The sequence below is a fragment of the Arvicola amphibius genome, chromosome 4 (genome assembly GCF_903992535.2).
Source record: "Arvicola amphibius chromosome 4, mArvAmp1.2, whole genome shotgun sequence".
NCBI classification, from domain to species: domain Eukaryota; kingdom Metazoa; phylum Chordata; class Mammalia; order Rodentia; family Cricetidae; genus Arvicola; species Arvicola amphibius.
The window spans coordinates 40,139,026-40,153,377 of record NC_052050.1 but is presented as its reverse complement, the minus strand read 5'-3'; the positions used below and the strand labels follow the sequence as shown (position 1 = coordinate 40,153,377).

The 14,352-nt window shown below is 51.0% G+C and overlaps 1 protein-coding gene across 2 annotated transcripts in view; it reads right to left on the bottom strand.

Moving 5' to 3' along the window:
• Positions 1 to 14,352, bottom strand: part of Asic2 (acid sensing ion channel subunit 2) — a 1,088,892-nt gene that overhangs the window by 262,490 nt on the left and 812,050 nt on the right. The window contains exon 1 of one of the 2 annotated variants that reach the window (XM_038327506.1): positions 9,874 to 10,581. The exons of the other annotated variant lie outside the window; for it this stretch is intronic. Coding sequence (XP_038183434.1) covers positions 9,874 to 10,581 — 708 coding nt within the window. Of the gene's footprint in view, positions 1 to 9,873; positions 10,582 to 14,352 lie in introns of those variants that run through there. 2 annotated transcript variants of the gene reach the window in all.

Below are 14,352 nucleotides of genomic sequence, written 5' to 3'. Positions count from 1 at the left end.
AGCAGAATCAAACCTCATCTACTTTCCTGGGCAGTAGGCTCAGATTTATGGATGAGAGTTCACAGTGGATGCCCGTGCCATTTCGAAGTGGGAAAATAATTTTTGTTGGGAGGGGTTCCAAGAGAAGATTAAACCCTTCACTTTCAGAGATCAGAGTATCAACAACTTTCAGATCAAATGCGCCATCAGAATCAGAAGGGGTGGCCAGAATACAGATGTGGGACAGAGAGAGTTCACGCAGGGAGAATCTGACACTTTGGGGGTAGAAACCACGCATGGCAAGCTGACGCACGCTGAGGCTGAGAGTGAATCGCCAGTGCCTCGGTGACAGCTCGGCGTCCCTCTCTGATTCCGTCTGTAGTGTTAGATTCACTTTATTTCTAATGTGTGTGTGTGGGGGGGGGGGTGTGTGGGTGTGTGTGCGCGCATGCGCTCACACATAAGCCCAAGTGCCCACAGAGGACTCAAGAAGGACTCTGGAGCTGGCGTTGCAAGAGATCATTAGCTAACTGATGCAGGTGTTGGGAACCAAATGTGGGTCTTCTACAAGAGCAATATGAGCCATTCCAGTCCTTTCTCCTCCCCTCTAAACCACCCCTTCTCTCTGTTCTTCCTCTCCTTCTCCCTCTCCCTTTCCCTTTTCCCTCCCTCCCTTCTCTTTCTCTTTCTTTCTCTCTCTCTCTCTCTCTCTCTCTCTCTCTCTCTCTCTCTCTCTCTCTCTCTCTCTCTCGTGTGTGTGTGTGTGTGTGTGTGTGTGTGTGTGAGAGAGAGAGAGAGAGAGAGAGAGAGAGAGAGCATGTGCGTGTATTTGCAGGCATACATGGAAAACAGAGATCCTATCAGGTGTCTTTTTTAATTATTTCTCCATCTTTTTTTGAGACAGTCTCTCACTGAGCCTACAGCTCACTGATTGGCTAGGCTGGATGGCCGGCAAGCTCCAGGGATTGTCCCCAGTGCTATAGTATTACAGCCGCTCTTACCACATGGGGTTTTATGTGAGTGTTGGGAATGCAAACTCAGTTTCTCAAGCTTTCTTGATAAGCACATGACCAACTGAGTCATCCCCTCACCTCCCCCACTCTGAATTTTAATTCTGAACTTGATACTAAAGGCACCGGCTTGCCCAGAGAAATGTGATGTAAAACTTGCACAACGACGTGTGACATAGTAGGAGGCTGTTCCTCTGGAGCCTTGGAGGACCTTTTTGGAAGAAGTGTGATTGTCACCTATTGAGGAAGACAGTAGTACCTACTACACTTCTCTGTGATGCATTTATGTACCCAAGCCGGCACACTTTCTGTAATGACAGCCACATTTTACCACTAGTTCATGATTGATTCTCGATAAACAAATTGTAATAGAGCAATACTCTAGATTTAAATTTCATAATGACCACACATGGGGGTTATGATCTGGGTTTTGCAAATGAGATGAGCAGTTCCCATCAGCTACCCACTTAACACCTGGAGGAGCTGGGCTTTGAACCTGAGTCTGCCTTATTCTTTCCTCCTGATCCACTTTAGCCCAATGCCTTTTCCCAGTTTCCGGGGAATAAATTCCCAAGCTTTGCACGAATGTAAGTATAATTAAATTATGCCCATGCTTCTCTGGAAAACAGATGTGTGTTTGTTACAAATTCTTTTGTTTTTTTAAGGAAGGCCCTGGTCCTTAACTACCCAGTCTGGCTCACTACCGTGGAGGATGGCCTGTACTAGAACACCTTTTATATTTCTGAAGCCATTTGGCTGAAACAAGCTTCTGATTTCTCTGTAACAAAGTACACAAATTGTAGTCACTTCAAACACCACGTGTTTTGGCTTTTTTTTTTTTTTTCGATACAGGGAACATGTTTATCATCTTTTAGCACAGCCGTTAAAAGTCTGCCTCGAGTCTTACTGGCCTTCGTCAAGGTGTCCACAGGCTGCGCTTCACCTTGAGGTCTCAGAGCAAATCTTTTTTTTTTTTTTTTTCTTACCTTTTCCAGCTTTTAGGAGCTGCTGTCATGGCCACCTCCCCTGTCTTCAAAACCATCACTTCAAATCTCTGTCTTTGACTAAGCTCTGCTGCAGGGGTTAAATCTCACATTTTGACATCCAGTCTTTTCTTTCTGATTTCTTCCCTCCTCTCCTTCTCTTCTTCTCCCTCCCAATTCCTTTCCCTCCTCAGTACCGAAGTTTATAGCCAGAGTCTCGAACATGCCAGGCAAGCCCACTATCAGCAAGCTGCATCCCTAGCCATCTTTTTTTCCATTTTATTTAGAGATACACTCTCATTTAAGTTGCCCAGGCTGAACTTGAACTCATTCTGTAGCCCAGGTAGTCCTTGAGGTTATGATCCTTCTGCCTCAGCCTCCCATGTATCTAGGATTACAGGCTTGCACCACCAAGACTGCCTTCTTTTTCTAACTTACAAGGACCTATGATCACAATGGGCTCACCCAGATAACCCAATATGATCTCATGTCAAATTCTTATTCCATCCAGTCTGTACAGGTAAGACAGTCACAGGCTCTAGGGAGGGGGACACAGGCAACTTCATGGAGCCGTTGCTCAGGGCATTTGAGACTTGAATTTTATGAGGCCTTCCTCCTGAAGTAGAGGAGAGATGGAAGTATAGAGAGGGGTGTGTGTCAAGCTCCCCAGGGAACTGGGAGGCAGGTGCAGCAGAGGAAGCAGCATTGATTGGGGGCAACCTCTGCTATACCAACGCTGGTAGCTTGGCACTTTGGTTTGGTGGATGCTCTGGCTGGGCCCATAGCCCTCTACTGACCCAGATTTGCTATAGCAGAGGCTGCAGCTGCATTTCCCAGTGACTCTAGCGTTCCTCCCTAGACCTTTTCTCCACAATAGAATGCTGCTCCCCAATAGACTTTTATAGAGCCCGGGAACTGGCATGACTGAGAGCTGCACCAGTGGCTTCCCCTTGATTCGCCGGAGCTTCAAGACGTTCACAACCTTGCATCTCAAAGAGTGGATCACAGACTAGCACCGTCCACGTCATTAGGAGCTTGCGAAAAATACTTGCCAGGCCCTGTCCCTACCTATCAAATCAGCATGCCTGTGTGGAGGCCCCAGGAATCTTGCCATGTAATAGTTAGCTCAACCTATAATGTTTCTTAGGGAAACTGAACTCAAATTTTACCTATTCTTCTATTTCCCGTGTGTGATGTTGGGCAAGACACTTCCTTCTTTGGTGTCTGTCGTCAAGCAATAGGTGTCCTCCATCACTGCAGGGGTAAACGAGATGGGATGTGTGTTATGGTTTCCTTCCTAGACTGGGAAGATGAGAGATACAGGCTTGTTTGGTCCAAAGGCAATGGCTATGGTGCAATGTAAAGAATGCTGACTTTGGAACCCTGAGATCAACATTTCTTTTTCATGATTGTGGGCCAGGTACTGACCTACCCGTACGTCAGTTTCCTTGTCTGTAACAGGGAGAAAGGGACACTTTCTTGTCTGGCCCACTGCCAGATGGAAATAAAACAATGGGTGTGAAACTGCCCTGTAGAGAGGAGGAACTCAGTAAATGTGTGTGGGAATCTGAGGAGACAATTTTGTAAGCAAGGTAACATTGAAAACAAGTGTGTTGGGGAGACCGTTGACATGCTCAGGGGAGCTAACTCCTCGGCGCATCCTCCGTCTCTGTTTGTTTGACCAACAGTTCATGTTCTGATCATGACAGAGTCATCTGTTTGTTAGAGCCGGTCTGAGTGGGAGCTCACTTTGGCAACCTGTAGGTTTTCAAGTCATCGGTGTCCTTGAAAGAATGAAAAAGGCCATTCAGAGCAGACCAGGACACCAGGAGAACTTCCTACTCCTGAGCCCCTTCCCTCCCACAAAGCTGCTGTTGTATGCAGCTGCCGGAGCAGGGGGATGGCAAGTTCAGGCTGGGCTCTCACTCTTTAGAGTCATCTCTACCTCTAGGGGTGCAGGTCATGGAATTCAGCCTGACTTCTGTGGTCCACACCAACCAGCAGTAGGTACTTCCAATGAAGACTTTGGGAACTGAGCCGTCCCCTTCCAGGAAGGTTGATTTTCATCAACACCCGAGAGCCGGCAGCTTTAGAACTGGGTCAGTCTCTGGTTAAAATCTGACTGGGCTGCCTTCTCGTGTGTGACCTGTGATTCCCCTGAGCCTTGCTTTCCTGATCTGAGAAATGGGTGCCACAGGGCTCTAGAGAGTCCGATAAAGGAGACTGTGGTTCATGGAACAGGTACCTGACACAGATCCCAGTCCCATTCTTGGTATGGCAGGGACTTCCTTTTACAGCCAACAATAAAGGATAAAACCCCTTGACCTTTGCAAACCTCTTTGCCAGGAACAGATTAGATTTATGATCATCTTGGTAGGTCAGTTACTGGCACACAGTAAGTATTTATTGAGCTTTGGTTGACGGGATTTGAGTATCTACCCAACCAAATCAGTGGGGTCAAAGCTATGCACATACAGAGAAAATGGCCTGGTTATTGCTCCAGCCCTTCTCAATTGGGAAGACGTCTGATTGATGCCTTCATGACCGGCCACAGTGGCCCCCAAATAGCCACTATCAGAATTAGCCTGATGTGGGTCAATTTGGATATCTGCAGACCTGGATAGAGTTTATGTTTGATTCCCTAAACTAATTTCCCTGAAGTCAAATAACTGGTAGAGGTCTTTCCATGTGCCTTGTATAAATGTCTATTTAATCACCGTCCTGTCTCCAGCTCTTCAATAATGTCTGTGTTTGCCCCATAATCACTGTTTCAGTTCTGCAAAAAAAAGGAATGGATGGCTGAGAAGCTCCAGCCATCTGCAGCATCTGAGCTCTCTTTCCCCCTGACTGCCCACTTGAATGGAGAACTCTGCTGCTAAGTCCCACTAGCCATTTGGCTCATATCCTATTATTGCAGAAGAGAGTCCTGAGGCCAAAGATACACAGCTGGCCAGGGTCAAGTTGAGGCTGGACTGGTCTTTCTACAGAATGCCCCCTGTCCCCTCTTCAACACTGCTCCCTTCTCATCAGTCTGCAAAGAGAGCATGGGCTCCTACAGTCATGGCGACTTCGGTTTGACTTGGCCTTACTACCCATTGGCTCTTGACTTGAAACACATTGCACATCCTCTCAGGGTGACATTTCCTCCATTTATAAAGCACGGATTATCACAGACTGTCCAGGGTTACTATTAAGATGACATGCAACAAGCCAGCCAGGGTTTGGTCTGTCAGAGATGCCCGATGCTATCTGCCTTTGCCCTTCACTGTAAATGTTCATGCAAGTAATAAAAATGGAAATGGCTCCCATTTATTGAATGCTTGCTTGATGCCAGAAACTGGTCTAAGCACTTTACATGTAGTAGCTCATTTATTCCTCTTTCTATGAAGACAGAAGTATTTTTTTTCCTCTACTCCCTAAAGCTATCTATCCTCACAGCCACTAGACTGCCTGGCCTAGCAGCATTTCAACAGAATTTGCTGATTTCAAACAATATGTTACTGAAATCATTTCTTGTTTCCCATTGCTGGCTCATAACAGACCGTTGGCTTGATGTGGCAAAATGTGCTCAAAAAACTAAATGTTGTTTCCTTGGCTTATAGCATGTATGAATGGTCCAAAGCTGAACTAAAGGTTAGCTCCTACAGAAAAGGGGATAAGATGTAGGTGGGTATGAATGGAAATAGCCCCAGTGGACTTAGAAATGAGGGCAGAAGGTAGGTACCGGGACACAGGTACAACAGCATAACAGCCAAAAGAAAAGCACGTCAGAATTGTACTGCAAATTTCAAAACTTTAGCTGGGCCCCCAGGTACCAATCACAATCATACCATTGCCTTGGGACCTTTCAAGGACCACCTCACCCCCAGCTACCTTGAATTGGTCCCAGGGCCCAGAAGGCATCTGCTCAATCTCACCCCTTCCTGCTCCCTCCTGCACTCTCTTGTCTGCGCATGATTTCCTTTGCCTTTTGCTCTCCTGCTTAGTCTTCAAGATTCATCTCAAATGTCACCTCTTCCAGAAAGCCATCAGAGGTCACCAGTCTGATCTGGATACTTCTGAGTCCACACTGAATGCTCTTGATGCTAATTCATGCTTCTCTGCAGGTTTCCAAAGGGCATTTACCAAGCCTTATTCAATTTTCTATCTCCAATGTCTAGTAAAGACCTTGGCACAGAGTTGACATATAATAGGTACTGGATGATTCGGTGACTAAGCTAAGAATGAGCATACCCAACTCCCTCAGTTAAGCAGTCATGGTAAGATATCATAATTATGGTGATAATACTTAGTAACTCTTACCACCAGGTACCAGTACACCATGCCTAACTCTTTCATTATATTGTAACAATGTCTCCTGAATATTTAGCATCCACTACCATCCAGGCACAATTCAGTCACTGCACATACATACATACATACATACATATCCTTCCTATATCTCAGAAGGAGAACTTATTACTGGAGGCTCAGAAGCAAAGTGGCTGCTGAGGGAACATTGCTAGGAAGGGACAGACCTAAAGTCCAAGGCCAGGTCTGCTTGATACTTTCCCCTGAAGCATGCTGTTTCCCAGAGAGGGCAACGGCCCCTTGTTCTTGAAGTAGAGCCTGCCCTGCATTGGCCTGTCTCTTCCTCTTTTAAGCCCCAGGGCTCTCAGAGCTCTGCCTCACAGCTCTGCTTCCTACCCAGACTTCTGTCTCCACTGCCAGGAGCTACAGTGGAGCCAGCGTGTGCAGAGCCGAGGTTCATGGCCAATGCCAGGGAAACAACGCAGGCTTTCAGAAGCGGGCACTGCTCTGCCTGACTGCCGAGTGATGAAACCTTGCCCAGTTTAACAAATCCAGAGCCATCCGTGAACATGCCCAGAATGGGCCTGGAGAATGAACCCAAAGGACTGCCCTGGGCAATAAATTTCTCTCCCATTGGTGTTTGTTTTCAGACCGCGGGACTAATGAGAGACAGCTGGCACACTGCCGGAACGTCTCCTGTAAAAGCTCCACCCTTCACTTGTTGCTCTATCTATCATCTTACAACCTGGGAATCTGGGTGCCTGGTAACTGCTTAACGGCCTGCTCCTCAAGCCACAGGCTGCCAGGTACCCACCAGAAATGCTAAAGGGAGCCAGCCTAGACCCAAGAAGACAGATGATCCTGCAGATACCTCATGAAGATACTAATTTCCCAAGCCTCTCCTGAGCATCTGCTATGTGTCAGGTTCTGTGCTGGGAGCCGGAGACAGCAGTAAAACTAGACAATTCCTTCCCTTGTCTGAAGGAGGAGGAAAGCACAGACCTAGCAGGTACAGTGACATGCACAGAGGAGTAGAGACGAATGGGAAGAAAGCTGGCTGTTGCTATTATTAATTATTATTAATAATAATATTTATTATTATTTTGGTGATTCTTAGTGGGGTGGAAAGGCTCCAACCCAAAGAAATCTCTCTCTCTCTCTCTCTCTCTCTCTCTCTCTCTCTCTCTCACACACACACACACACACACACACACACACACACACACACACAAACACACCACAGACACACACTCATAGACTCGGGATCTGAGCAGCCATGTATGTGACCCAAGAATACCTGCCCTCAGTTTCTGTATTACTGGGCTACTCCACCAAGGATGGCAAAGGCAGTTAGAGGAAAGCCTTCCCGATGGGTGTGCTCAGTGTCACGAACTCCCCTGAAGTAGTTTCTGAAGTCTACAGGTGGAAAAACAGCCTACAGCATGCCTTCTTATAGGGCTAGAAACTTCCAGGTCAGAACCCAAATCACAGTTCACCAGGGTCACTTTGAATCCCTAGGGCACAAGCCTTTGGGGATGGAAGTAGTACTTTCCCTTCAGTGGGTGTGGCTGAAAAATCCCGATTGGGAGAAACAGCAAGCTCCCGTGGAAGGACCCTGCTGTCCTCACCTCCTTACTTCCTGCCCCATACAACTCGTGCCCATGCCTGCCACGGATGCTGAAGCCAGGTGGTGTGTCCTCAGCATGCAGAGTTAGGTTAGACTGTATCTACATGAGCCACCTGGGATGGCTCCTCTTCCATTCTCCTAACTTTGAGAAGGCATGGGACTTGCAGGGAGGTAGGTGGTCAGGGTAGGAGACAAGAGTCTTAGGTTTTTCTGATAGGAGTTAGGCCCAGGAGCAGAGAGGAAGGTTCCCGGTGACTTCATGCTAAGTTAGACTTTGAACTTACTGATTTCCAGCATGAGACTGCTCTTCGCAGTTCACTCCTCATTTTAAATATAGGAATGAAAGCCATTGCTAGCTCAGGTCTGCTGTGATATCAGAAGAGAATCCTGGCGTCAGATAGCAATTCAATATGCCTTGAAAACCAATTGTCCAATGCATTGACAAGGCTGTATGTCAGGCAACTTAGAGCTGATACTTAGATGTAACCTTGAACTTCAGTCTAGCCCTAGAGGTTGTTCACCAGTGGTCAGTCAAAAAACGACTGACCACAGGAGTTGCTGCCCAAATTCTTTGGCCTCTATGGACTATGCTTGAGGTTCTGGAAGAAACCTTGTAGAAGCATATGTTAACAGCATTCCCTGCTTGCTAAGGCAGAGAGTCTCAGGTGGGAGACAGTCTGAAGGGCAGCTAAAAAGCCCTCCCCGCAAACATGGAATGCGATAGAGAGGAATAATTCAGAGTTACTCTATATTCCGATAGCAAAAATCAACAGAGTAAGACTGAAGCCGAGGGTGGCATCTCAGACAAGAAATTAACCAGAATAGCCAATCAGAGTCCTCGGCGAAATGGCATCAACCCAACACCTGTTGAAACCGTGGCAAGTCTGCCATCCGGGGAAAAGCTTTGTTAGCGACAAAACCATCAGGTGAGAGCATTCTGCCAGTACTGCCCACGAACGCACACCAACCTTCCCTGCGCGGGTAGAAAAGCCGGAGCCCACCTGAGGGGCATTTACACTGAAAATGCTGGACGGGCTCGCACCACGCTGGGGCCTGGCACCAGAGCTCTTCTGAGACAGACTGCACAAGGCAGCTACCTTCTGCCTGACATCTGCGTACTCCAGACCCACAGTGTGGGGGAAGCCGCGCAGCAAATGGCTCACAAATCCTTAGCACAGCTTCTCTTGGCCCTGGCTGTTTGCACTCGTGATCCTCCCCCCCCCCCCCAACTTTCCCACCTGCAGGCTATTCCTCCAACCACGAAGACCCACACTAACACCTTACAGGGATGGCAGGGAGTGAGATGGGTGGGTGCGGAGTCCCAGCTCATACACAGCGTTTCCCCAAATCAGCAGAAGGGTAGCACTGCCTCCAAGGGGGCCCACAACTTTGGTGAGCTCCTCTACAGCGACTCTCCAAATCAGCAGAGCGGTGCCGTTTCCTCAAAGGGGGCCCACAACTTTGGTGTTCGTTAACCTTCTGGGAGTTTCCTCCTGCATTTTGTGTGGAACTCTGAAACCATAAACTGCTTGGGATCTTAAACTATCTTAAGAACTCTGCGGGATTCTCCTGTTAGCCTATTTTTGAAAGGTTTTCTGTTTGTTCTCCTCACAGACAACAAGCCTCCATTTAAGACAACTCTAAAGCCCAGACAGAGTGCAATAGCTTTGAGTCCCATGAACCCTATTCAGAGCTGGAGTCATAGATAATAGAGGGAGGAGTTCGGGGGCTGACACTGGACCCAACAGTATTAAGTATTAAGGTGACTTCCTAGACAGAGCTAAGCTCAAGTTTCCCACCACCTGAAGACTCAAGAGACTCAAGAGCGGTTCTGCCTGGGCACTGAGGAGCGGTGACACCCAGTCAGGAAACGGTGACACTCACAGGGGCCTGGTGTCCAGTCCCTAGGGGCCCAACTAAGAGCCTCAGGACTCCTGGGAAGCGCGGGGTCAGAAAGGGCGGGTTCGCGCGGAGGGCAACTCACTGAGGAGAAGTTGTGCGGGCCACAGAGCTCGCCCCGGTACTTGCAGGAGAGTAGCATGTCCTCCAGCTGGTGGCCCAGGCGGTCCATGAAGGCAGCGCTGATGCCCTCGAAGTGGCGCGGCGGCAGGAAGAGGCGGAAGTCGGCCAGCTTGCGGAACCACTGGCGGCGCGGCTCGTCGCCCCGCAGCAGCTCGCTGACCAGCGGGCGGGCCGTGCGGTTGGGCAGCAGCAGCCCCAGCCAGTGGCCCGCGTAGTAGAGGTCCCCCTTGGAGAGGCGCGGGAAGCGCAGCGGGTTGTTGTTGCACACGGTGACGGCGGGGAACGGCAACTGACGGCTCCACTCGCGGTGCACTCGAGTGTGTGACGGGAAGCTGAGCCAGTAGAGCAGGCGGTTCGAAGACCAGGACAGCAGCAAGCCGAGGGACGTGCAGAAGGCCAGCACCCACAGCGCCCGCCGCTGGAAGGAGCCTCCCGCTGCCGTGCGCCCCGCGCACATGTGCCGCAGCCCGTGCAATTTAGTGCGACTCAGTGACGGCCGCCCCCTGCGGGCGACCCCTGGCCCCTGCAGTGCCCGATCGCCACTCCGGTCGCCCCCGGGCTGCCTGGCTGCCGCCACCGCCGCGGACGCCGGCTGCTCGCGGGCCATACGGAAGCGTCCCGGGCCGGTGAGCGCGGTCGCGGGCAGCCGGGCTCCGCCGCTCCGACTCATTCATTCAGCCCGAGGCTGGCGACAGCGGCGGCGGCCCCGGTCGGGCGGAGCCGCCATGGGAGTCCGCAGCAGCAGTGGGAGTAGAAGCAGCCGCGCGCAGCCTGCGCCAGGGAAGCCTGCGCCCGACAGGAGCTCCGGTGGCGCGGCATGCCCTCCCGGCGTTGCCACCGCCGCCTCCGCGGGCGCTCGCCCGGGACTGAGTGCAGCCTCGGCCCGCCGCCCCTGGCTCTGGCCTCTCCCGAGTGCCTCCCAGGTTCTGCTAGCCCCGAGTCTTCCAGGAGGATGCGAGTCACCGGGCACTACCTCCGGAGGGGCCCCAGTGGGAACCGCCTTTCCAATCCCTGGGCGCTGTGCCCGCCGTCCTCCCCTCGTCCTGGACCTCGGGGGACCCTGAGCTGAGTCCCCCTGCACCGACTAACCCCAGTTTTTACACTGATCTCGACAGAGGGGCCACTGGGCCACCATGCCTGGTTTGGACAGTCCCGGGGACCCCACCAGTCTGGCCCGTAGCCCAGAGGCGCTGGGACTTGCGAGAGAAGGCGCCAAGGAACGAGCGCCCCCAGAGGCGCTCCGCGGCTCCAGGCTCGGCGGGTGGGGTGGGTGTGTACTGGGGTGAGTGGTCGCCAACTGGCGACTTCCTCCTTCCCTTTCCTCCAGGACCCTTCTTTCTCACGACTACCGGGGCTGCCTTCCGCCGAGACGTTCCCAGGCTTCTCCAAGTCCAATTCCTGAGTCCCGTGAGGTGTCTAGTGTGGTTTGGGGCCGGGGGCTTTTCAGGGAGTCCTGCGGAAAGCCACTCGCTGCCGGGCCCCGCCAAGGTTGCTGGTTCCGGGGAACTATCGTTTCTCCCACTCGGTACGGACAGTCTCCAGAAAAGCTCAGCTGTGCTGCTCCTTGCCTCTTCTCCTCCCCAGGCGCCGGGAGCTGGGAACTGCGGAGCCTAGGCAACACCACCTGGGGCTAATCCGGACTCGCTGCTGATCCGAGCTCGCTGCTCCGTGGGCCGGTCTCCTCTCAAGACTCCAAGTCCACGATGGCGGTGGCAGTGATAACGGCGGCGGCTGCGCTCCTCTATCGATGGCCCGGCCCTCCTCGGGCCCCGGGCGAACTTGGGCAGCAGCCGCGCGAGGCTGGCGCGGCTGGGCTCTGAGCACCTGCTACTGCGCTGGCTGGCCCCGCGGCTCCGGGCGGGAGGGGCGGCGGCGGCGGCGGCGAGCGCTGTGCGCTCCTGGAGAGGCGGTGCTGACGCTCCCGGCTCCTCCTTGCTGCATTTTAATTCCTGGCCACTGTGGCCGCTGCACACCGAGCGGGAAGCCTCTTGCTGGAGTTGCGGGGGAGAGGGGAAGAAGAGCACAGATGTGGCCGGTTGTGCCGGCTTGTGGAAGAGATGGAAAGTAGTAAAAACATTGTGTTTATGTGCAACCTTGTGCAAAGAAGTGAGGGACGCCTGGGCGTGTGAGATGGGCTAGAGAAAGAAGGGGCTGTGCAGCGTGGGCACTTGAGCAAGTGTGAGTGCAGTGTCGTGCAGGAGCTGTGTAGGATGTGAACTGTTTATAGGCGAACGGGCATTTGTGCCAAACTCTTGAATTCGTGAAACTGCCTGCGGGTGATGTACTGCGGCTGCTGGGATGTGTCATAAGTGGAAAAGTGCCTATGATGGGCTGTATGTTCTGCATATGCATATCCTTGGTGTTAGGTATGAATGGTGTAGTTTCTGATTTGCATGTGTATGGATTTTTAGAAAGGACTATGTGCTCAGTTGATGGGAGGAGTTACAGGACTTCTGGCAGGGACAGCTCCTCCCCTCTGCCTCTAGAAACTTATCAAGTGTCTCTCCCTGGAGGTGGAGGGAAGGAAAGGGTGGTAAAGGGAGCAACTTCCCTAGACAAGAGCCTCCATTATCCCCACCCATTTTCCCTCCCAGAAGCACCCAATCCTTTCACTAACTCCTGGACACTTAGAACCCTTTGATGCTGCCTTTTTTTTTTTTTTTTTTTTTTTTGGTTTTTCGAGACAGGGTTTCTCTGCAGCTTTATAGCCTGTCCTGGAACTAGCTCTTGTAGACCAGGCTGGTCTCGAACTCACAGAGATCCGCCTGCCTCTGCCTCCCAAGTGCTGGGATTAAAGGCGTGCGCCACCATCACTGCCCGGCTCTGATGCTGCCTTTTTAAATATTCTGCCTTAACTTTCTTGGGGCACTGAATGAGGTTGGTGATTACAACAGGCTCCATTTCCGAAGTGATGAGAGAGGCCAGGGCTTGCCCAAGGCAGCACAGCTGAGCAGTAGTTAGCTGGATGTCCCATGGGGTCTTGTCATCTTTAGTCTTGTTTCAAGAGGTTTCCACAGGCTGGGTTTGTGTGTCAGTTTGACACAAGTTAGAGTCATCAAAGAAGAAGGAGCCTCAGGTGAGGAAATACTTCCACGAGATCCAGCTATAAGGCATTTCTCAATTAGCGGTCAATGGGGGAGGACCCAGCCAGTGGTGGGTGGTGCCATCCCTGGGCTGGTTGTCCTGGGTTCTTTAAGAAAGCAGGCTGGGCAAGCTGTGTGAAGCAAGCCAGTAAGCAGTACTCCTCCATGGCCTCTGCATCAGATTCTGCCTCTAGGTTCCTGCCCTGTTTGAGTTCCTGTCCTGATTTCCTTCAGTGATGAACAGCAAGGTGAAAGTGTAAACTGAAAACCCCTTTCCTCCCCAACTTGCTTTTTTGATCATGGTGTTGTGTCACAAAGATAGAAACCCTGACTAAAACAAGACCTCTTTCAAGACCTTGAGATAGGGCTGGGATCCTGCTCCTGTGGCTGCCTGGGTATGCAGGGGGGGTCCATAGGACTCTACACAGACTTTCTAAACATCACTGTGACAGGCAGCCCTCTGTCTTCCCTTACTATGGGATAAAAAGGGTTTCCAGACATTCCTGAGAGCAGATACAATGCATGAAGGACCCTGAGGAGACAGATATCCCTGTGGGTGGCACATCAGAATTCTGGGATAGGAGACCCAGGGAGGGAATATTTGGGAAGAGGAGGAATTCACAACTTTAGTGCTGATTCAGCCAGATCTGTGATCTCCACGCAGGAGGCAAATAGGGCTAGAGTGGCTTTGCTCTCCCCACTGGTCTGGGGGCTTCCCTTCCATGGAGCAACTCCTCTACCTAGGCTCTGGAGAAGAGAGTCTCTGAGCTCCTCCCTCTCACTCAGCCACACACCCATATGTACATACAATAGCACACATGTCCACATACACAGGCACACACTATGCATATACACAAGTCCTGCATGGTTCAGACAACTGCACAAATACATGTGACACATATGTGACACATAAGGAACATGCAAATAAACATGCATGCCATATATCTTGCCCATATGCACAATACACATTGTATACTGTGTGTACACATGTACACAGGATACAAATATACACAACCATCTATTACTCATAACTCATGCATTCACAATCAAGTATACATGCAGACAATACATGCATGCTGTGTGTATAGGTGTCCATGCTCATACCCAAGCACATAGCTACACACACCTGAAGACCCTTTGTCTTTTAATTAATTAATTTTAATTTTGTTTTGTTTTTGAGACAGAGCTTCTCTATGTTGCCCTGGCTACCCTGGAATTCACTCTGTATACCTGGAATTCACTCTGTAGACCAGGATAGCTGGAACTCACAGAGATTCACCTGCCTCTGCCTCTGCCTCTGGAATAAAGGCACAGGCTACTGCCACCTGGCTCATATGCCTTGGGAAGGAACTGTCACT